This window comes from Emys orbicularis, chromosome 2, assembly GCF_028017835.1.
Source record: "Emys orbicularis isolate rEmyOrb1 chromosome 2, rEmyOrb1.hap1, whole genome shotgun sequence".
Lineage (NCBI taxonomy): Eukaryota > Metazoa > Chordata > Testudines > Emydidae > Emys > Emys orbicularis.
In genome coordinates, this window is record NC_088684.1 from 284,763,121 (window position 1) to 284,788,363 (window position 25,243).

A 25,243-nucleotide genomic window follows, 5' to 3' on the forward strand; every position below is an offset into this window, starting at 1 on the left:
GAAAGACAGTTGGAGAACCAAAGGAATACCACCATGACTAACCAGCAAAGTAGTGGAGGCTGTTAGAGGCAAAAAGGCATCCTTTAAAATTTGGAAGTCAAATCCTAATCAAGAAAATAGGAAGGAGCACAAACTCTGGCAAGTAAAATGTACAAGTATAATATGGCAGGCCAAGAAAAAATTTGAGAAGCAACTAGCTAAAGATGAAAAAACTATCAATAAGAATTTTTTTAAGTACATCAGAAGCAGGAAGCCTGCCAAACAAGCAGAGGGGCCACTAGACGACAATGGTGTTCTAGAAGCACTCAAGAAAGACAAGACCAAGGCAGAGAAGCTAAATGAATTCTTTGCATCAGTCTTCACTGCAGAGGATATGGGGGAGATACCCACATCACAGCTATTCTCTTGGGGTGACAAATCTGAAGTACTGTCCCAAATTGATGTGTCAGTAGAAGAGGTTTTAAAACAAATTGATAAGTTAAACAGTAATAAGCAACCAGGATCATGGTATTCACCAGTATCAGGGGGTAGCCGTGTTAGTCTGTATCTACAAAAACAACAAGGAGTCTGGTGGCACCTTAAAGACTAACAGATTTATTTGGGCATAAGCTTTCGTGGGTAAAAACCTCACTGCATCTGAAGAAGTGAGGTTTTTACCCACGAAAGCTTATGCCCAAATAAATCTGTTAGTCTTTAAGGTGCCACCAGACTCCTTGTTGGTATTCACCAGGAGTTCTGAAGGGACTCAGAAATGAAATTGCAGAACTGTAGTAACCTGTAACTGAAATCAGTCTCTATACCAGATGACTGAAAGGTAATTAATGTAACACGGAGTTTTAAACAGGACTCCAGAGGAGATTTTGGGAATTACAGGCTGGTAAGTCTAATGTACTGGGAAAACTGATATAAATTATTATAAAGGATAGAATCATCATACACACAGAAAAACACAATTTGTTGGGCAAGAGTCAACACAGCTTTTGTAAAGGGATGTCATGCCTCCCCAGTCTATGATAATTCTTTGAGGGAGTCAACAAGCATGTGGATAAGGGTGATCTAATCAATATACTGTACTTGGATTTTCAGAATGTCTTTGATAAAGTCCCTTATTAAAGGCTCTTATTAAAACTAAGGTCTGGTCTACAATACAGACCTATATCGGTATAACTGCATTGCTCAGGGGTGTGAAAAATCCATATCCCTGAGCAACGTACTTATCCCAGCCTAACACCCCATGTAGACAGTGCTATTTTGTCGGGAGAGCTTTTCCCACTGACATAGCTGCTGCCTCTCAGGAAGGTGGATTAACTAAGATGATGGGAGAGCTCTCTTTCCTCAGCTTAGAGCATCTTCATTAAAGCACTACAGCGGTGCAGCTGCGCTGATGCAGCATTTTAAGTGCAAACGTGCCCTAGGTAGCCATGGGATGAGAGGGTAGGTTTTCTCATGGATTAGTAACTGGTTGAAAGATAGGAAACAACAAGTAGGAATAAATGGTCAGTTTTCGTCAGTGGTGGGCAACCCCATGCGGCCCGTCAGGGTAAATCCGCAGGCGGGCCACAAGACCGTTTGTTTACATTTGCACGGCTGCCGGCAGCTCCCAGTGGCCGCAGTTTGCAGTTTTCATCATGGAGAGAGGTGAACAGCAGTGTCTCCTAAAGAGCTGAACTGGGACTAGTGCTGTTCAACATACTCAATGATTTGGAAAAGGGGGTGAACAGTGAAGTGGCAAAGTTTGCAGATGATACATTCTTCAAGATAGTTCAGTCCAAAGCAGACTGCAAGCAGTTACAGAGGGATCTCACAAAACTGGGTGACTGGCCAACAAAATGGCAGATGAAATTCAATGTTCATAAATGCAAAGTAATGCACATTGTAAAACATAATCCCAGCTATACATGCAAAATGATGGGGTCTAAATTAGCTGTTACCACCCAAGAAACAGATCACGGAGTCACGGTGGATAGTTTTCTGAAAACATCTGGTCAATGCACAGCAGCAATCAAAAAGGCTAACGGTATGTTAGGAACTATTAGGAAAGGGAGAGAAAATTAGACAGAAAATATCATAATACTACTATATAAATCCATGGTGCAGCCACACCTTGAATACTGGGTCAAGTTCTGGTCACCCCACCTCAAAAAGGATATAGTGGTACTTGAAAAGGTTCAGAGAAGGGCAACAAGGATGGTGTAACAGGGGTGCTCTCTGCGCCCCGCTGGGTTCAGCCTCCTGGCTCCGCTCCCCAATGAGTCAGGACCACTTCAAGCTGGTGCAACACCCATGCTCTTTATTCCTGTGTCCGGGCCCCACCATCAAGCTCCAACTATTTACAGATTATTTAGAGGTTTGGCCTAGCACAGGCCACAGTGGCAATGGGGTAGCAGGTTCCTGACTCCTTCTGAGCCTACTCTCTCCTCCTGGTCTCCAGACCTCCCCCCCGTACTCACTTTCACCCAAGCTTTTAGCCCCTGTTAACAAGACTGGCAGGTGCGGCCAGTTTCCAGGCCAGTCCTAGCTAGTGGCCCAGCCCCAACCCATTTCCCCTGATTGGTCTGGAGTGGCAGGAGCTGAGTAGGGCTTTCCCTACAGCGCCCTGCCACAGATAGTCAGTGGTATGGAGCAGCTTCCATACTAGGAGAAATGAAAAAGATTAGGGCTGTTCAGGTTAGAATAGAGACAACTGAGAGAGGATATGACAGAGGTCTATAAAATCATGAATGGTGTGGAAAAAGTGAAGAGAGAAGTGTATTTACCTTTTCACACAATATAAAAACCAAGGGTCACCCAATGAAATTAATGGGCAGCAGGTTAAATACAAACAAGAGGAAGTACTTTTTCACACAATGGACAACTAACCTGTGGAACGCATTGCTATGGGATGTAGTGATGGCCAAAAGTATAACTGAGTTAAAAAAAGAACTGGGTAAGTTGAGGTATGATAGATTTATCAATGGCTTTTAGCCAAGATTGTCAGGGATTCAACCTCATCATCGGAACATCCCTAAACCTCTGATTACTAGAAGCCAGAAGTGTAAACCAGAGGTGGATCATTCGAAAATTGCCCTGTTCTGTACACTTCTCAGGCATTGTTAGAGACAGAATACTGGGGAAGATGGACCATGGTCTGACCCAGTAGGGCAGCTCTTCTGCTCTTATGTTAAGTAAGTTTAAGTATCTTATGAGCTCACTATATTAAAATGAAAATGTTTATGTATTGTTCTGGGATTGTATGTAACTTGTTTAGGAGACATGACTCATGTAAACCTTGGGAAATGTTATGAGTTTGAATGGATTCTTTTAAACAATGGGCTGACACAAGAGCAAACTCTTATTTAAGTAGGTTTCCCAGGAAATCTCTAGGTGGAGGGGTATGCAAATGCCACTATTCCAATTAAGCAAGAACTCAACCTTTTAACCTTTGCAAGACCTTTTGTCTGCAGATCACCTGTTACATGGGGATAGATCAAAGACCTCAAAACTGTATAAAGAAGTAACTCAGAGATTTGTGAGTGTTCATGTTCTGAGCAAAAGGAGTGATGAACTGTTAAGCACAGGAAAACCCCTGGGTGGGATTTGGCCTCGGTTCACTGGCCAGAGCCCTTTTTGGATGGGGGTGTGTGTGTGTGATTTCTGGTAAGATTATTAGCACATGTGTAGGTTCTTTCATTGTCTTAAACATGTTTTCTTTGTAATGCTTTTATCTCAAGAATAAATGTGCTTGCTTAGAAAGTACTAAAAATGTGATTGCTTAACTGTGGGCAACTACCCTGTTTACTATCTCTGAGAGAAAAAAAGTAAAGCAGGCTGGCTTAGGCAGTCTGACTTTGCTGGGGATTTCACAGTGTAGGCAGGAGGCTTTGCAGCCTGGAAATACCCGAGTCAAGAGGAAGAGAGACATGTGTTTTCCAAGAGAGGCAATGGCTGGGGAGTCAGAAACCTAAGAACGGGTGTCCTTGCTGGACCATACAAGGGAGAATACAGGTACAGCTGTCCTAAACTGAGACACACACAACTATTGCCATCCTTCAACACACTGGCCTTTGCTAGCAATCTTGACAATCATCTGCTATGCCAGAAAGACTGGTGTAAATGGGAATGGACAAACCCATCTCTCTGGTTTAAAAGCTTGTTTCTTGCATCATCAGGTTTGCCTTCAGTAGGAATTCATGACTGTGAGGAGCTGACCATAATTTACCTTGTCAACGATGATTTGCCAGCATCATGTCAATTAATTAGACTACTTAACATACAATAAGATTTCCTAGAGAAGACATGCCCTAGAAATTACTGTGGTTCTGAAAAGCAAGATACAGACCCCAATTTTGCTCCCAATATTGAAGACAAAGGAACTTTTGCTACTAAGTTCAATGGAAGCATGATCAGTCCCTAAGGTAATAAAATATGATATGCCAAATCCTTCAGTAGCTAAAAGATGGTGTAGGTTACTAACTTACATCTGAAGTGTAAAAGAAATGGTCAAACAAGACAATTCAGGCTATCTTGCAATGTTCTAGAATGCTGTGTTACTGAATATAGAAATGATAGTCATCAAGAGGTGAGAAGGAAAGGATGTACTTGGAAAGGGGGCAGGGTCAGCCATAAAAGGGACCTGCCGGGGCATGTCAATGGGGAAAGTTCCACTAAGGGAATCTGCAGTGGGCAAGCAGCTGTGACGTGATTGCAGTACCCTCTTGACCATTTCAGCTTAAATTCCTCCCACCTCCAAATGTCTCCAGCACACAGAGCTCTGCACAAGCCCAGACTATTCCTTGTATAGTTTCATTCTGGTACTTGGATCAATTCCAGGTCCAATTTTAAGAACATTAAATTAATAAAATATTTTAAAAGAATTTAGTGTTGGTAAAAGATGCCAGTTTGACGGTAAAGGAGACTAAAGTCCTCTACCTCTTTACAGATCAGGTACAGCTTGAGCAAAGGAAGGTTCCACCCCATCAATGTTTCATTCCTAAGCCTTGTCTGGGGGCAAAAGGCTAGTTCACTCTCCACAGCCATTCTATTCTTCTGGCTGACATTGCTAAAAGGGTGATTAGTGATGGCGATTTGTGTCATGTGATATCTGTCCATTAGGAACACTAGGAACAAGATTAAGGGAAACATTTGCAAAAATGCCTTAATGCTGTAGAAGCCTATGTCTCAGTTTCAAAAGTGATTTAGGCACTTAGGTCTAGAGTCACAAAGAGACTTAGGGGCCTGACACTTTAGGCACTTAAATCCCAGATTTAGGCACCGTTAGTATTCATAAAACTCCCACGCACCTGCCACCTAACCCCGTAGACAGCTAAATAAAGTTTTTGCAGTAAAAGTTCCTGAGGCACCTACGTTTCTTTCTCTGGGCATATACCCTGCTGCCTCATTGGTTTCCCATAGAGTAGTTTAAGCATGGAGTGGCAGAATCAGAACCTCAGAGAGGGCCAAATCCATTGCTAGTGTAAGGTAGTGCCTGTTAAATCAATACTGTTGCACTGGTTTGTATAGTGGTGAATTTGGCCCAAGAACAATGGCTGTGTTTTCAATTCATATCTGAACAGTGCATGTAATTTCTGACTAAAAGAGGGACCTTTTCACCTGGGAACATTTCCAAATGCATCAGTCTAACATAATGTCATTTACCTTTTCCCTGCTTTTCATAACTACTGAGTTATTCCCTTCGCCCACTGTGGTCTCCTGTAGTGAAATCATAAATTACATAATGCTAAATTTGTGACCTGACATTAGCTTTCTTGTGAGCAGAGTGTGATGTATCCTATACATCAGACTTCACTGCAGGTACAGGTAGAAGGCAGTGCTAGATTATGAGAGAGAAAGCTCTTACTCAAATGTCTGCAATAACGACAAATGAATTATGGAAAAGTAATAGCAAATTTCCAGTGCAGCTTGTGTAAATATTCTGTTTTGCACATTGGAAAACTTGAATGCAAATCTCCTGTTAAGGGAACTAGAAACAATGGAGCTATCAGACCCAGTCTCACTACCTTTGTGCATTCTGATACAAGTATCTTCATTAGAGTGAGCTTTATTATATTAATATATTACCTTAGAGGCTAAAACACAAGCATGAGGTTCACACTAAAAACTTGATTTGTAATGTCACTGAGGCTTTCTGTAGACCCTTTGTCAAAAATCCACAGTTATTTAATACCCAGAACTACTTTTAAATACAAACACAACAGTCAAAAATGCATCAGTTGGACAGGGATGCTGATTATCTGTTGTAAATAAAGAAAACAGATTAATTTCTTGCATGACATGGCACAGAATAACCTGCACTTGAGTAATATTTGGTAGAATATATTTGGTTATTGATATATTTAAATTAAAGCCATTTTGTAGTTACCTTTTGGCATAAGGTCCTAATTACACTCACTTTTAACTTTTTCTCTCCCAGATTTAAGACTGCACCATAACACAAAGATTGTTGTGTGGAAGGCACCCAACAGTCAACTGAATGCAACCTATCCAGGTCTCTTTCTATTCTAGTTTCTTTGGACCTCTTGGCAATATTTGACACTGTTAATCACTGTATCCTGTTGGCATGTTCAGAGTCTTTTGTTGGCCTTGGCTTGGTTTTAATCATACTTGAAACATCATCTGGTGACAGTCTTGATGGGCCAGTTTAAGATTTGTGCTGCAGTGTTTTTCAGGGATGTATCTGAGGCCCCTTTTCTCTTTTGTATTTAAAAATTGCCACTAGCTGCAATTATTAGGGATTGTGACTTGAATTTTCATTGCTATTCAGATGATATTCAGATTTATTTCACCTTGCCACTGAATTATCCAGCTATGATATCTACTCTAATTGTTTCTGAAACATCAGGTTGTGGATGTCATATACTTTCATGGAAGTTTATAATTTAAGCAAAACAAAACGGAGATATTGTTAGTTGGTACTAAGTGCTTGCTGAGCAAGGCATCCACTCCAGCAATTCCTCTGAAGATTTTTTTGAGCCTACTGCTAAGTTTAAAGGGTCTGTAGCTTCAAATTTACATGTGAAGGTGCTCAAAGAGAAATTGCTCCCCTCTTAGACTCGGAGTGAGGAGAAAACTCGGACCAGTGGTTCTCTTTGAATGACCTTCTCTGAGGCACAGAAGATAATGCACCAGTTGCAATTCTGCTAGCAATGCAGAGAGAACACGTTCCAGTGGAAGTAACAGCACCATAATGTTGCAATGTATCTGGAGGAAAAAATGCCAAAATAGCTGGCACTGAGTGGATGCTGCTTTCACACTAACTGGCCGTAAGAATGACCCACTGGCTGAAGAAAAAAAAATTAATTTTGGACTGAACCAAATCACAATTTTTTTGGTTTTCTTGATGAAACAAAACAGTTCAATTCCCCCTCTGCCTAATGAAGAGGAGGGATTTGAACTTGTGTCTGGCATGCTGAAGCTGAATGCCCTAACTTCTGAGCTGTAGGGTATTCTGCAGGGATCCTCTCTTGTTCAAATTTAAATAGTCATATCAAATTCACAGATAGTTTTGGTCAACATTCTACATTCTACATTCATCTGCGGCCAGCATATAGTGGTTTCACAACTGGCAAAGCCTGTCTCTCATCCTCTTCTAGTGCTGGTCCACAGAGCAGATAACAGCTAACTATTGCTACCAGTTACTGTGTTAGCTTAAGTGGCAGAGGTCTGTGTTGTGGATCTAAAGGTTCAAAACGAGCTGATGACCTGAGTGGAGCTATATGATTCCATATGAAAGGATTTCTGTTTTTTTTTAAAGAATTGTTAATTATATTGAGGGACGGTGCTCTCAGAAAGAATCAGGGTTGTGTAGTAAAGAGGTGGCTGTTTGTACATCCCTGCCTAATTTGTTACAGATGTTAAAAGATGTATAGTTAATGAGGCTGGGAACTTCAGGAGGAGAAAGGATGGTGAAATATTAAATAATTACTAATTTACTGAATGAAGCAGGGGTCCTCTGGAAAAAATATTTTGTATAGTTATCTTTAGGGCCCTACAAAATTCACGGTCCATTTTGGTGAATTTCATGGTCATAAGATTTTAAAAATAATAAATTTCATGATTTCAGCTATTTAAATCTGAAATTTCATGGTGTTATAATTGTAGGGATCCTGACCCAAAAACGAGTTGGGGGGAGGGGTCACAAGGTTGTTGTGGGGGGGGTTGCAGTACTGCTACTCTTACTTCTGAGCTGCTCCTGGCGACGGCGCTGCCTTCAGAGCTGGGCAGCTGGAGAGTGGCGGCTGCTGGCTGGGAACCCAGCTCTGAAGGCAGAGCCGCCACCACCAGCAGCGCAGAAGTAAGTATGGCCTGGTATGGTATTGCCACCCTTACTTCTGCGCTGCTGCCTGCAGAGCTGGGCCCTCAGTCAGCAACTGCCACTCTCCAGCCAACCCAGCTCTGAAGGCAACAGCGCAGAAGTAAGGGTGGCATAGTATGGTATTGCCAACCTTCTGTGCTGCTGCTGGTGGAGTGCTGCCTTCAGAGCTGGGCCCCTGGCCAATGGATGCCACTCTCCAGCTACCCAGTTCTGAAGGCAGCACAGAAGTAAGGGTGGCAATACCACGACCCTGCTAAAATAACCTTCTGACCCCTCTGCAATTCTCTTTTGGGTCAGAACCCCCAATTTGAGAAATGCTGTTCCTGAAATTTGCACAGTATAGGGTAAAAGCATACAAAAGACCAGACTTCACGGAGGGAGACCAGATTTCACAGTCCATGACGCGTTTTTCATGGCCGTGAATTATCTTCTAATTAAAGACTGTACCATGAAGCATGAGCAACCTTAATTTTGGCACCCCTAACTTTTAAGTGCTTGATTTTGCAACTGTAATAATGTTCTTTTAATGTAGAATTTTTGTGTGCCATTATAATTGCAACTTTGCAGTAAGGAATAGGGCTCACTGCTCACTCGCCTCAATAAGATGTCTATTATGAGAGAATGGAAACACCACATCTAATCTATTGTATTGACTGGAATAGCTGCAGCATAGTACATGCTATCTTCAGTTAACTGCATTACTCTTTGACTATTGCTTTTAAGCAGAGCTGCCAAGAAAATATTTAGGTCCTAGAGACATTTGTAAGCCCTGCAGGGCTCCCTTACCTCATTCAATCATCTCTCTCACACTCAGACACACTTTTTTGCTGATTTCACATGCTCTCAAATACCCTGGGAATTATCCCTGTCTGATCCCATTTGAGCTGCCCTGTTTCTGAGTATAATACTCCTTGAATTTTCAAAGGAATATAACTCATTGATTAACTAAAATTCACCTAACTGTCTTTCCCCCACAAAGAACTAATGGAACTGTGGAATCTAATTGAAAAATCAATTGGAATAGAAACTCACTTTGAGAAGAAACCGCATTTGAGAGACATTTCCCTCAAGGATTTAGCTAAAGCTAAGGGCTCTCAATACAGTTGTTGTGCTTTATCCCTGCATTTCAGTGATGGGTGGAGTTTAAATTGGTAAAATGCTGGCATATTTTGATATTAAAGATGGATACATAAAAGCATTAGGATACTATCTAATATAATTTACTTGAATGCCCTGTTTGTATCATACCATCTGTCAGATCAAAGTTAGTGAGCATGCTAATCTTAATGTCTTTTACAATACATTTTAGTTACTTTCAAACAACAGTAAGGAGCAGCCAGGAAAATAAATACAAATCAATCCCTGGGAATCATGAACTTTCTAGGTGGTATCTACTAACCCATTACCTTCCAGTGAGCTCAGATTAGTTGTGTACCAATTCTGAGTACACACACGTCTTTGAAGACACAAAGCCAGGTCAAAACAAAATAAGCTGCACAGCACAAAGTATGATGCAAAAAGCCTATCAAGCTAAAAGCTATGCAGCAATTTAGGCTTCCAGTCTTATCAGGCTTTAGAAATTCACAGACAAATGTTAACAAGTAACTGCTGCCTATTGCGTATGTGTTTGGAGCATAACAGTATCTGTGAAATGAAGTACATCGGTGAAATACTAATGCAAGTAGCCAGAACACCTTGGTGTTAATGTGGAGACATGTTTTACACTTTACAATCACAGTGAAGTAAGCAGGTCCTTACCTTCTGGAAAACAGTTCTCAGGTTCCATTAAATCATCAGCCAGCTCAGGGATCTGTTCCAGTAGCTCTGCAGAATTTCCCAAATCCACTGTGCTGCCTTCAGAGAGACTGATTTCATCAAGCTTGTGGGCAACAGGGGCAAAGATGAGGAAAACAAATTGATCAATTTTACCTTAAGGAAGCTGCTGTGTTTTGAATTCAGCTGAACAATATCTCAGCAAAGAATTATAACAAAGGAAAAAACTGCCATGCATTGTATATAGCGTCCATCATCTGTGATGATAATTCTACCTGCTCCTCTGTGTGTTTATTGTCAGCCCATCACCATGTTATCTACAACAAAATTATTCATAAGATAAAACTTGAGAGGTATTATTTTAAAACTTTACCTATTCATTAAAATAAAGCTCTCTTTTGTAACATAATCATATCTTGAGATTTAGCATGGGAGAGCCCCTAGCAATTTTTTTGTGGCATATGTCCTTTCCTCATACCTCATGCACTGGAACAGAGCATGCGACCCTATTATGAGGAAATGTGGTCTAGTGGTGAAGGTACTTGATTAGGAGATCTGGTTTCATTCCTGGGTCTGGGACTTTCAGAAACTTGCCCAAGGTGACACTGCCTCTCTCTACATATCAGTTCCTCATCTGTAAAATGGGTATATTAATCCCTTTTCCTGAAGCATCGCCTGTCTTGTCTGTTTAGATTATAAACTCTTAAGGGCAGAGTGTGTCATATGATGTGTTGTAATAGTGCCTGTCACAATGGAGCTCCAATGCTGGCTAGGGTCTACTAGGCAATACAATAATACAAAACAATAACTGTCAGGAGGCATAGGTTATTCATTCAGTGACTCACTCTGTAATTTCTAATAAACCATTGAATTTATTTGAGCCCCAGTTTGTAATACTATTATGTCCCTCCACAAGATGAGATAATAATACTTACCCATGCTTGTAAAATACTTTGAGATACTCAGATGAAAGGTGGGATGTGTATGCAAAATATTTTTAATGAGGATGATGATGCAGTTAAAGAACAACTAAAACTTTAATACTTATTATTAATGTGAAAATGAGTGCTTCTGCTTTCCAATGTACACAGTCCATGTAAAATCTACAGCCACATTAAAGCAGAAGCTAAAGTTATATTAAAGTGGACCAAATTGATCACTCCAGAAATGCTTACAAAGTGGGACGAAACCTATTCATCTGCAATTAATTACAACAACCCACAGGTCTTGGACAGGGTTTACAATTCTCTGAATTCCCTGTGAAAAAGGGTTACAAATAATTAAAAAGCAGAAAAATATCATTTCAAGAGAGAGGGCAAAAATCACAGACTTAATTGGGCAAAGCTTCTAAAAATCCCTATTCAGAATGAAAATATGAGAGTGGCTCACTGTCTAGAGACTACCAAGACTAGATGAGAACAAGAATGAAAAAAAAGCTGGGCCAACTTTCAGCGCAGTCAGAACCACTGGATACCCATTCACGAGGGATTTTATTTGGCCATTTACCAGTTGGGTTATAAACACAGCCAAACATGGATTGTTAAAATGCTTCCTAAGTTACATACACTACAAGACAACTTTATGATAAAAAAAGTAGAAACTCCAACTAGAAGAGAAACCATTTTCAATATTGCCAAAAATGGTATTTTTCATCAAAAAATCATTTTGATGAAAAATTCTGACTCATCTAGCTAAAAGGAATAAGGAGGGAAAGATATTTTCTAGAGACAAAGTAACATTTGATGAAGGAGATGTTATTAATGACAACTCAAATATGATGAAGATAATTATCTCCTTTTCAAAATCTATGTTCAACATGAAAAATAACAAAAGTCTGGCCTAGTAAGAAGTGAGGAAGATCCTGTAAAAATGATATATGTTAAAGTGCAAGTAAAGACAAACTGAGAACATCTGAATATACATAAATCTGCAGGTTCAGACAATATACATTCTAGGGCACAAAGGGAATTGACAAAATTAACATACCACTGACAATCATTACTGAACATTCATGGAAAAGTGGGAAGAGACCAGAAGACTACACACCAGCAAATATAGTCCTGCACTTTGAAGAAAGGAAAGGAGAATGATCCCGGCAATTGCTATTCATTAAGTCTTTGTTTGTAGATCTTTATTAAAGTAATGGAATAAATATTAAGCGAACAAAATCAGTAAACTCCTAGAGGATAATGGAACCATGAACTGTAGATAGATTTATAAAGGCTTAAGGGTGGATTCTCTAGACCATCAAGGCCACTGTGCATCACAGCATTGTAAAATGGCTTTGGGCAGGGGAATTCTCTTTACTGGCATACCGCTGGGATAGCTGTCACCTCCTATGCCAGCTGCCCTGGCATATTCATAGATTCTAGGACTGGAAGGGACCTCGAGAGGTCATCGAGTCCAGTCCCCTGCCCGCATGGCAGGACCAAATACTGTCTAGACCATCCCTGATAGACATTTATCTAACCTACTCTTAAATATCTCCAGAGATGGAGATTCCACAACCTCCCTAGGCAATTTATTCCAGTGTTTAACCACCCTGACAGTTAGGAACTTTTTCCTAATGTCCAACCTAGACCTCCCTTGCTGCAGTTTAAGCCCATTGCTTCTTGTTCTATCCTCAGAGGCTAAGGTGAACAAGTTTTCTCCCTCCTCCTTATGACACCCTTTTAGATACCTGAAAACTCTTAACATTAATTCTAATTATCTTGAATTCAACCACTGTCAAATTAATTGACAGATATCTGAAGGACAATAAACATAAGATAGTGACAAACAGCAACTAGGAAAGAGGAGGTATATAGTGGTTTACTCCAGGGATCAGTGTTAGGTCCAGTCTTATCTTTGTGAATGATGTAGAAGAGGGACTGAACAGTAAAATTACTAGATTATATTAAACTGGGAGGAGTGGTGACCTGCAGCAAGGACAGAGGAAGAGAGATTAGAAACATGGATGGAAAATGAGGGCTGGTCTTGGAAAAGTACAAACCAGTACATCCAGGGAAAAGATAACTGAAGCACAGACATTCAGTGGAAAGGAGAAACATGGACCCCTGTGACTCTAAGACACACCTGCAGTAACAGCGGAAAGCGAATTAGACATGAATTTACAGCGGGATATAGCAATGCAGAAGACCTATGTGGTTTTGGACTGCATACACAGAAGCATCATGTCTTAACATCAGAGGTAATATTTATTCTCTATGCAGATGTTGGGTTCCTATACCTGGAGTACTGTGTTAGTTCTGCGTATCTCAACACCAAAATGAGATAAATAAGGAGTTGAAAGAAAAACAAGAAAAATGACTAGTGGGATGGAGGGCTTGGTTGGAGGAATGATTAAACAAGAGGATTAATATGTGTAGCTTAGTTAAGTGTAGACTAAATGGGGGGGGGGGAGGTTATAAGAGTATTCTAAAATTTAAAAAGTATTAATTCATGAAAGAAGAGGAATGATTTATGATAGTAGAAATGAATAATGAGATGAAATTCAGAAAGGCAAAATTTAGGCTAGTTATCAGGAAAACATTCCTGCCAATGAGCTCTATTAGGCTGGGGAATAGTCTTCTTTGGGAAATGGTGAAATCCCAGTTGCTTGAGACATTTAAAGATAGATGGGACAATATTCAATAGGGAAGATGAATTGGATCATCCTAACAGGTCTTTTCCATCTCCAACATCAATGATTCTATTTCTCAAATGCCTCTGACAGTTCATATGAGATGAATTTTTAATCATATAATTTATTCTTTACTGACATCAACATTGTTTTATTCCCAACACATTCAATGCTTCTTATGACTTCCACTTACTGAATGAATCACTGAAAATCCTCTCTCTTGGGCCTAACAAATCTGTTAAGAGACTTCCTAACAATTATTTACTTTATATGGCTACTCACAAGTTCCTAGGACATTTATCAAATAGATTAACTTGTCCTTATTTGCCCTATGAGACCTCACAGAGATTATTTGTGAAGAGTAGGACTCTAGGCATTTAATGTCCATGCAGACTCCGACCTTCAAAAATAGCATCCTTTGGGCTTTACTCTTTAATGCTGGAATTCACAGCCTGATGTGAACTTCCGTTTGGTTTCCAGTGTTCCATGGAATACTGCCACGTTTCGCCACCTCTTTTTGAGCAGCCACAAATAGAAACAGTTGTATTTTACTAGATGAAGATGGCATTTGTATTCTGGGACCCATTTAAAGGTGAGGGAGGAAATGGGATTATTGTTTTATCACCATGTTGTTGAATATATCACAGCTAGAATATTCCTGTAGAATCATAGCATTTCATTCCAAAATTAACAAAGGACATAATTTTCCAATTTCCTGCTTTAGTGCAAGTTTCTCTCTCTGTAGAGAAATTAAAACTTACAGTTTAGGAAGGGGGGGCAGAAAAAACAACAGACTAACATAATGTAAACCTGAAATTAGGTTCTCCTCACTATTAGGTGACATGCAGAAGGCTTCACTCCTTTCACCAAACAATTCCAGAGATGGACTTACATCTTCAGCCAATGGTATCTCTAGATCTTATTAGCTTGTGATCTTACATCCTTTAGAATGTATTTTTTCCTGAGGCTGGAATATCAATTGTTTCTGAGTCTCCCTCTTTTTAAATTCAGGGCCCTTTTAATCTGGGGACAAGGGTTCAAATGAAAAACTGAGAATTATTCTAACTAAACCAGTGTAAATATCTCTAATTTAAATGTTTTTATGGGTAGTGAATTTTCTAGTCACAGTATTACAAGTAGGAATCAATGTGTATAGAAAGAATGAACTGGCTCAGTGAGTGTTCCATGCTTCCTGGAATACCACAGAAATCCCTCCCTGTGACCTTTGCAGGGTTCAGACTCTATTTTATGTTGGGCGTGGGGAATAGTCATTTTTGCAAGCATGGACCTTAAAATTATGCCTCTTTGAACAACCTTCTTTCCCTTCCTCCAGTTCAGTTCCCACGGAACTTTAGTGGTCCTTACCTTCAAACAACATGAGAACTACAAAAATAATACATCTCAAAACGTGGAATTCCAGATTTCAAACAGAACACAACACCAATCTCTATCTACAGATTTATCTATTAGATGTTAAATTCTTTTGGGGGAAAAAAGCAAATAGGTAATCAGCATAATTGGACTTTAAAGCACTGGTGTCACCTAGTGTAGTGAAACAATTTGTCAGTATTTTTGTTCTGTTATTGACTGTCAAACTTCGTGCAATACCACAGTAATTCTACCAAACTCATGAAATAATATGCATACCTCCCAGAGAAGTCTGAGAGGCAGTTGGAAACCCATACTTTAGCTGACACCAACTGAATTACACCAGGGATTACTATTTATTTATTATTTGTGCACTAGGTGCTTAAATTCTCATAGCTGTGTGTTGGCTCTGCAGTGCTAAAAAGGAACAAAAACTTATTTTAATCCAATGAAATCAGCAGACATGGCTCTGACTGCATCCAAGAAACAGCTCTTTGTTTACATAGTCACTTTTCAGAAGGGAATAGCATGCATCTCAGGCTAGGTCTACACTACCCGCCTGAATCTGCGGGTAGAAATCGATCTCTTGGGGATCGACTTATCGCGTCTCGTCAGGACGCGACAATCGATCCCCGAATCGACGCGCTTACTCCACCAGCGGAGGTGGGAGTAAGCGCCGTCGACTGGGAGCCGTGGCAGTCGATTTTGCCGCCGTCCTCACAACAGGGTAAGTCGGATCTGATACGTCGAATTCAGCTACGCTATTCGCGTAGCTGAATTTGCGTATCTTAAATCGACCCCCCCCTGTAGTGTAGATGTAGCCTCAGATCCTAAAGCCACAGATGGTAACATTACAGTTTCTTCTATGGGTTGCATTTCTTGATACCACTTGGATACCAGTTGCAAATATTTTTATTTTTAATGCATTTTCCAAGTTCTTCAGTGTTTTTATAAAGAACCTCTGCTCCTTTATAAAGGCTACCAAAGCTATTACCTATTATTTCTTCCTTGCCATTGGAGAGGTTCTTTGTTTTTTCAAACCAAATAAACCCACCTTAACCTCTATCGCATGCACTATTATCTTGGTCTACTGATTGCATGCAATATCAGGTAGGAAAGTTGTTTCTGTTACCTCTTTTTGCCCTAGTAGTAGTGGTGGCGGTGGTGGTGGTGGTGGTGGCAGCTCAGCCTTCAATTGCTTATCCACGTACAACTCACTTAACTCTTCACAAATCTCAGAGGTCTGACTCCGGACTCCTGGGCTTTTGCATTGCTGCCCCTTTAGTGGCAGCTGTTTTTCCTGCTGGAGATAATCCTAGATATGTTTATTTTCTTGTTCTTTGGCAGCATGCTTTTATTTCTTAAGCAGAACTCCTCAGCTAGAACTATACTTACTGAGGGATGACTCTTTAAGGCAAAATGGCAAGCAACAAGATTACACATGCTTATGCTGTAACTTTTCAGGCTTAGCAATTGTATATGTTAAGATGCTTTGCTGTAAAAAAAAAGTGGGAGAGGCCTTCTTCTCAGGCATTGTTGTTAGAGGGAGGAATCGTCCTGCAATCTTGTCCATTTTCATCTCTATTTTTTGTGAGAGAATTTGTCTCCAGTGACCGAAAACAACACAAAGAGGTGATTTCAGTTCAGCCAAATAATCGAGAGATGCAATCTGCAGTCACAAAACCAGGCAGCGGTACTTAGGCTATGTCTACACTACAGACCTTATAGGGGCACAGCTGTACCGCTGGTCTCCCATGTGACCGCTCTATGCAGATGGGGGAGAGCTCTCCTGTCGGCATAATTAAAACACCCCCAACAAGCAGCAGTAGCTATGTTGGCATCGTGCTGTCCACACCGGCACTTTTGTGGTGAAACTTACGTTGTGTTTTTTCACACCCTTGACCGACAAAAGTTTTACTGACAAAAGTGCTAGACAGCCTTAGCATAAGCACCGGAGGTAGGTAAGCCTGCAATATCCTATAGTACTGTACACATCTGTACTTAATGGTAGAAAGAAAACCACATGAAAAGAAGGAAAGATACAAATTTAAGAGGAAGGAAACCCACAGAACATCGAAAAAGATAAAACAATCTTAAAGCAGATGATGGGGAAGCATAACCTTCTCGCATTATGGCCAGCTTTCCATTATCGTTGTTCTACATAGGCCCCAATTCATGAACTAAGTCTACCCCTATTCAGCAAAGCATTTAAGTACATTCTGGAGCACAGTAAAATCAATGAGACTTAACTAAATGCTTAATGTTACACACACGCTCAGATGCTTTGCTGAACAGGGATGGACTGCTTAATCAGAGCCCCAATTCTGAATGAAACCGAATGCCATATTCTGCCAATAGTTACTACTTGGCATAGTTCTTACTACTACAAGTAGTGCCATTAAATTCTGACACTTATTAGCAGGTGTGATGATTACTATTGCTGAATTCTATATTACTCAGAGTACTAAGAATTATGCCTGGTTGCGTTTGTAGGATTGGACCCTAAATTTGTAAGGCTAGATATGTATAAATCAGCATAGCTCCACTGATTTACACCAGCTGAGAATCTAGCCTGTAACTCCAATACCTTAACAAAGTATTACCATACTTTATGTCATTACTGCCGCTGCTACTAAAATATTAATAAAGCTCAAGATGATTTCAAAGACTTATGCTGAAATACTTAAAGAGGGACTTTCATGCTGAGAAAAAAAAATTACAAGTGTAACTGGATTTTAACAATAATGTTTTAAACAAGTTTCTCTGTCCCCTCCCTCCCCACAAGTCATACCCCACCTTCCTTGATTCTATAGCTACCTCACTGGAGAAGGCAGCAGAAGAGGTGTGTGTGTGGGGGGGAAATCTCTTATTAAAACTATAACTATCTGAAATAACACTGGAGAAAAGGAGAGTGGTTGGTTAAGTAAATTGCTTTTCATACAAATGTTCTCAGAATGTCAAGTTTGTATCGGTCCTTTCAAATGTCTTTCATAGGAAATTAATTTTAAATTAAATTACTGGTTTCCTGCTTCAGAGGGCATGAGGTCTAATGTATATTTTAACTTTAATAAATTAAATTATGCATGACCAAGTCTGTACCCTGTGCTTAAGAATATACTACATAAAATTGCCAGGCACAGCTCAGCACCAGTACACAAAGGCCAAAGAGCGCTCCCTAATCATTGGGTTACAGTTTTGTCTTAGTCAGAAAGTTACATGCCTAAAAGTATATCTTTAAAAACAGTAAAATACACAGGGGAGCGGCTAATATGCAAAGCACACTGTACACAAGTAAGGCAGTCAGCCATAAAAGGTTTTTTAATGCAATGTGCATGCGACTTAGCACCAAGTAATCTTAATGGCAGAGTATTGGTTATAACACTAGAACAACAGAAACAATTGTTTCATGTTGAAAGTTTAGTGTAATCTGGGTGACGTCTCAAGTTCATTTGTACATTAAAGGTTATGCACCCGTAGACATGAGAAATTGTGACGTGTCTGAGAATAAACTGTGTGACTCTGTTGATCTGAAGAACATTAGAATCGTCAAGTAATTATTACCTTGCATAGCGAAGGTAAAGTCAATCAAAAACTTTTCACTATTTACTAACTGCCGGGGCTGGCATCAAGATCTAGGGACTCTTCCCAACCCCCTCCTGTCCACGACATTCACAATGACATGTGATGACATGATGTCAGTTACTAGTGATGATGTTATTGTGTAGTGCCAAAGCTGTCCCATAGGGACAAAATTCCATTGTGCTGTGATACTGCATCAGGATGGAACATCATTACAACACACTTTTTGATTTGTCCTGAAAGCTACACTTGAGGGGAAGACCTGTGGAAAAAACAGCCTGTCCCATGAATCTGGGGATCACTGGCAATCCCATTCTGAGTATCAGGGGATGATGTGAGCTTCAAGTATTGCAAGTAACTGATGCCGGCCCTGGTAAACCCATTCTCATTTGGCATGATCTCCCACATTTCCAGTATACATTGCAGGGTCATCAAAGCTTCATCATCGGGATGGTTTGAGCATTGGCCTGCTAAACCCAGGGTTGTGAGTTCAATCCTTGAGGGGGCTACTTAGGGATCTGGGGCAAAATCAGTACTTGGTCCTGCTAGTGAAGGCAGGGGGCTGGACTTGATGACCTTTCAGGGTCCCTTCCAGTTCTAGGAGATGGGATATCTCCATTAATTTAATTTAATTTTTTTTAAATCGGTTCCAAAGAGAGACCCAGGTGTATTTATTTTATTTTGTTCAACGTGGGACTGTTTTTGGTTTTGTTTTGATTCTAGACAATCTGTTCTTCTGGCATGAGCAGCAGTAGATTTATCTCCAGTAAAGCTCCCCACTGTGGGTGGTTTATGTAATTTGTTTTTAATTTTTTGTGTCAAGTGCTGAGTTGCCACAGCAATATGCGTTATGTTAATATTTATCAGTTGAGTTGTTTTATTCATTTATAAAGTGAAAACATAAAGCAATACAAAAACCTTCATGCAGGGCCAAAGCTAAGCATAAGAAAATTAAACAATTGCTTATGGTCCCGAGTAGCTCAAGGGGGACTCCTATTTGCTTTTTATTATGTGGTATGGGGGGACCCCAAAATATTCCTGCTTAGGGCCCCGCATGGGCTAGCACCATGCTTTCATGCTGGTAGGGTTGGGATGGAGGGTAGAGTTGCCAATTTTCTAATGGCACAAAACCGAACACCCCTACCCCTGCCCCGTCCCTTCTCCGAGGCCCCAGCCCTGCTCACTCCATCCCCCCTCCCTCCATCACTCGCTCTACCCCACCCTCACTTTCACTGGACTGGGGCAGGGGGTTGGGGTGCAGAAGGGGTGTAAGGGCTCTGGCTGGGGGTGCGAACTCTGGGGTGGGGCTGGGGATGAAGGGTTTGGGGTGCTGGAGATGGCTCTGGGCTGGGGCCGAGAGGTTCAGAGTGCGGGAGGGGGTGCAGGCTCCAGCTGAAGGTGTGGGCTCTGGAGTGGGGCTAGGGATGAAGGGTTTGGGGTGCAGGAGGGGGCTCCAGGCTGGGGCAGGGGGTTGGGGTGCGGGCTCCAGGCGGCGCTTACCACAGGTCCCAGGAAGCAGCTGCCAGGTCCCTGCAGCCCCTAGGCGCATGGGTGGCCAGGGAGGCTCCCCGCACTGCCCTCACGCTCGCAGGCGCCACCCTCACAGTTCCAATTGGTCGTGCTTCCCGGCCAATGGGAGCTGCAAAGCCGGCACTCGGGGAGGGGTTAGTGCACAGAGCCTCCCTGCCCAAACTTGCAGGCCAGCACTGCTGAGCTGACCTGGAGAGGCATGTAAACTGGACCAGGAAAGGGGTTGGCTCAGTTTATTTCCCCAATGGAACAAGGCAGAAACAGGGACTGATTTGTGACTCCCCTGGAACAGGGCAACTACAAACCGCCCTTTACTCAGAACACATTGCAGAGTACTAATCCAGTCCTGTGCACTGAGGGTGAAATTTACCCCTGTGCAAAGGGCCAGCACCAGGCCTATATACCACTTAAGTCTAACTGAAGACCTATTTTGAGAGATTAAGTGGGATTTATATAGAGCATGGGGTTTGCGCTGGCATTTCAGGAATACACCGCACCCCTTGAGATGGTCAAGAATTAGAATACCCGGATAATTGTAGGAAGTTGTCAAATGGTCATGTCATTACTGTCGGAAGAGGATACTGCCAATAATGACATCACAACTTTAGCCAGTGCAGGATGGCTGACATGACATCACTGTTTTGCTGGAGGAACACAAGTCAGCATGGCAGTAATTAATGATTTAATGACGGGCAGATCATTTTAACCTGCAAGGCCTCCAAATAGTCAGTCTTTGAATGTGAAACATGTAATAATAGGAGGGACTGAATGGCTAAAAACACAAATAATGGAACACGGAGGCTTCATTGTACATGGCCCAGTTCAGCAGTGATCAAATATAGGTATTATAGCATGGTTGTTTACAGGGCTATGTGAAATAGTGGAGATGTCTGCCCTGTTCCAAGTGGACAGCTATGGATATCATAAAATCACCATGATTGGCACCATTCCTTTGCAACAATTTGCACCCAGTAATTGGGCACCCTTTCTCATCAGAAAGGCCAAGAATTAAATGATAACAAAAACCAAACTACCATCTATCTAACTCTTAGCTGTGGGGATAAGTAAAGCAGTGCACATTTCTGCTGCTGTGTAAGGAAGTTTGCATTGCTTCCTATATGTACCTGTTGTAGAAGTCCAGTAAATAGAAGACTGCACTCTGGAGAGCTGTCAGACAAGCATCTTTCAGAAAGGCTAAATTCACTTTTTAAAAATGTTGGTTAAAAAAGGAGAGAAAAAATAACCATAAACCAGAGATCCTACTAATAGATGTTCACTATGGCCAGCACCAAACAGATACGGATCAGTATGACTGATAAGAGGAAAGGAGGGTTGGTATGAAGTTGTTGGTTTTAAATGTATACATAAGAGCACCATCCCATCCACACTTGAAGAATCACATCAGTAAAGCAGGGCTGCTACTCCCAAATTATATGAAAAAGCAGATTAAAACCAGCAATTATATTGTACCACAGGGGAATCGTAATGCACAGAGAGAGTAATCACTGTGCATTGTGTTCATTCGAACATATCCTTCATCAGACAGATAACTGTATCTACAGTACATTGAGCAAGAATAGATGAAGTTCTGGCTTAGGTTTATATCAATGTAGGATTAAACCGTAAACACACATGAAGTAAAGGAGACCAAAGCTCTGTCACAGAGAGAGGACATGAAAACTGCAAAGGAAAGCACTGCCCGGGAAATGAGCAAGGAGGATCTGGGAGAAGGAATGTATCTATAAGTAAGTTTGATTGTCTCATTCAGCATGGGCCACAAGGAAACTATTGTGAAAAAAAAGGAACCAATGGTAGAAATTTAAGTTGCCCAGGTGTTATCGAAGGGTTTCCTCCTTCTCCCTCACATACTACCCAATCCATCACTTCACTTGAATAAGTGCATCTGCACACACAAGGGCTGCCCCAAGACAGCGCTGTTAGCATCTTGCAGTCAGGGGAACAAATTCACTCCCACACCACAAACAAACAGTTAAAGCTTGGCGGTGCAATGGTGCTTTGAGGCACAGCTCTGCCTTGGGGCGTGTGACGCCACCTCCTGAAGCACATCAGCACAGAGGGGAGGCTCGCTCACTGACACACCCATTTATGTGGGGCAGCTTATGCCCTCAGTGATGCAGTTTACTCCCACTGTGATTCCATGGATCTGCTTCCTCCCTATCCCCTCTGAGGGTCTCAGTGCCTTTGTGGGAGCATAGAAGGTGTAGTCCCAGTGCTTTAATGAGCCTCTAGACTGTAATTGTACCTGCCTATTCTGTGGGCTAAGCAAGGAGGGAGGAAATATACCAAATAAGGAATGGTCTAGGGAAGGTAGGTTGGGAACTTCAACTCTCTGTGTCTCACTGCAAGAATATGGGGACATGAAATGAAATTGAGAGGTGGCAAATTCAAAGTGGGTAAAAGGAAATACTTTTTACACAACCCAAAATTAATCTGTGGAACTCATTGCCACAAGGTATCTTGAGGTCAAGTTCAGCAGGATTTTAAAAATGCATTTTACACACACACACACACACACACACACACACACACACACACACACACACACACACACAGAGAGAGAGAGAGAGAGAGAGAGAGAATGAATGAGAATAAGGGTATCCAAGTCATATTAATAAAATATTAAAAAATAAGAAAATGTTTTGGAAGGGATATAATACCTCATGGTTCAGGACTATGAGGAAACTTTCCCTAAGAGCAGGATATCCCATAACTGTCACTGAAGAGTTTCTTGTACACTTCGTCTGAAATATCTGATACTGGGGACTTTTGGTGAGAAGGGAACCAGAGTAGATGGAGCACTAATCTAATCTAGTTCAACAATTCTTATATACCACTCTACCCATTGTTCATCTGTGCAAAGGCCAGATACAATCTGTCCCAAAGGAAGTAGGAACAATTTACTCATAATTAGAAACTGCTGGTCATGTATTCTATGTGATTTGGTTTTTAAAAAGATGACATCATGCACAACTTTAGCTGGAACATGGTTTATAAAAAGAAACAGATAAGCATATCACTAAACGATGCAGAAGAAGCAGCTCAGATACCAGCTTTGAGCTATGCTGGTGAGCTCCAAATGTAGGCTTGTTACGTAGCACACAATTAATACTCATCTGTAAAGTCAGTGGGTCAAATTTTGCCCTCAGGTAATATGTACAGGACACCCAATAGTGTTCTGTTGTACTGGTGTATGTTTGGAGTAACTCTGCTGAAGTCAATTAAGTCCTTACTCTGGATTTACACCAGTGTAGCTAAGGGCAGAAGTTGGCCCATTGACTACATAGGTGCATGTATTGGAGGGCAGAATTTGGTCACCAAATCATTTCTAAACAATTTTTTTTCCTGAAAGTCAATGGGGAATTCAGATATTTGTAGCTAGACTGTGATACACTTACTCATACTAAACAGTACCTTACTCCACGAGTAGTCAGCATGAGCCAGAGTATAAGAATCTGGCCCTTAAACATCAATGCAGTTAAAGCTGGCCAGATCCTCAGCTGATGTAAATTGTCATAACTCTGCTGAAGTCAGTTCAGCTGAGAATCTGTCCTATTGTTTTTCAGTTTTTGGGTATTGGAGAAGATCATATCTAAAACTTCTGAGGGTACCTATCATCCCAGCCACAGCTGAACTAACTTCCTAGTCTCTGCACAAGATATGGATCCTTTGCCAAATGCCTTCCCTCAGGAAAGTAAATAGAACACTTTTGCAATGCTCTATCTCAGATTAATCCAGAACATTTAAAGCGTTTGAACTGTGGCCTGGAAAAGTAGAGAGTATTAATTCTAATCGCTCAGTCTTAGTTGGTCTAAGATCATTTTCCACACCCAGCAGCACATTGTCCATAATCAAATAGTTTCATTCTTCTAAGAGTTCAGTTTTAAAATTAGTCTAAGTAGAAGAACTTGGCAAAGGGATGCACTGACAAAGTTAATTTCTCCTGTTATCAATTCAAAAGGCTTAAATAGGCAGCGAAAGTGTTTCATAAGTGTTCATTGTTCAGAGTTCAAACTAATACCTTTTGCTAAATTGCATCCTGATGTTTAATCACTAGACACTTTATATTTCTTTTGGTAATTGGGATCTCTCCACAATATAATATGGGCAATTCAAACAAATGGGCTCCTCCAATGTAAGTTTCAGTTCTGGAAGATTGTTGTACTTCTGAAGTTCACATAGAAATACAATGTGCTTTAAGAGAGTGACTGAAATAACCACAGACTTTTTCAGTCAGTTAAGGCTTAATATTTCTGTCATCATCAAGAATGCCTCGTGCTATTACATCCAAAAATGACAAAACATCTGACTGGCTTTTAGTTGCCATTACTTTCAATTTAGATATTTTGGATTTATTATCAGACATGACAATTTCAAACTCTCTTTCTCTCTCTCAAGCATACACACACACATATCTCTGGGCCTGGGAAGTAAGTCATTTTGAAACTGGACCAAAAATGTTGAGTGGCAGTGTGTTCTTTACCAAAGGGAGAAACTGAGAAATGCTCATTTTGGGGCAGCATTTTGCTGGAGGGGGGGGGTGGAGGGGATATGGATACTAGGAAATGGCACCCAGTAGACCGTGACTGACATGTAGTCCATGGTCTGAGCACTTGTCCAAATGCATGTTGTCAAGTCAACTATGCCTGATATCAGTTCTTTCGGTGCCAGGCTTTTTTTTTTTTTTTTTAATTGCTCTTTAGTGTTTCATGGACCTTCAGCATTATGCTACAGAGAAATAGATTTCCAGGCATCTTATACTAAATGAGCACCCTAAAACCTTTGTTAGCAGTGTGACTGCTCTAATCACATCAATGAAGAGACTGACAGCAAGTCTTCTCGTCCTGTCTGCTGTGTCTTGATGAAACTGATGTAACAAATCTAAATGCCTACACATATGTGAATGTGAAAACAAATATAAAGATTTTGTTGTTTAATATTTGCCAATGAAGTTCAAATTATTCCCCTAGGACATACTAATTTGCTTGCACTTATTTTTCCAGGCATTTTTCCTCAGCAGGTAAGTTATATTAACTTGTGCC

General features: G+C 40.9%; 1 protein-coding gene across 6 annotated transcripts in view; it reads right to left on the reverse strand.

Annotated features, from left to right (window-relative positions):
• LOC135873573 (sodium channel protein type 5 subunit alpha-like) overlaps window positions 1-25,243 on the reverse strand; it is a 262,049-nt gene that overhangs the window by 79,090 nt on the left and 157,716 nt on the right. For 2 of the 6 annotated variants that reach the window (XM_065398188.1, XM_065398185.1), the window contains exons 17-18: window positions 16,207-16,377; window positions 10,070-10,190 (exon numbers count right to left, since the gene is read on the reverse strand). In XM_065398188.1, coding sequence (XP_065254260.1) covers window positions 10,070-10,190; window positions 16,207-16,377 — 292 coding nt within the window. Of the gene's footprint in view, window positions 1-10,069; window positions 10,192-16,206; window positions 16,378-17,829; window positions 17,845-25,243 lie in introns of all 6 variants that reach the window. The other 4 variants (XM_065398190.1, XM_065398189.1, XM_065398186.1 and 1 more) reach the window with 3 other exon arrangements.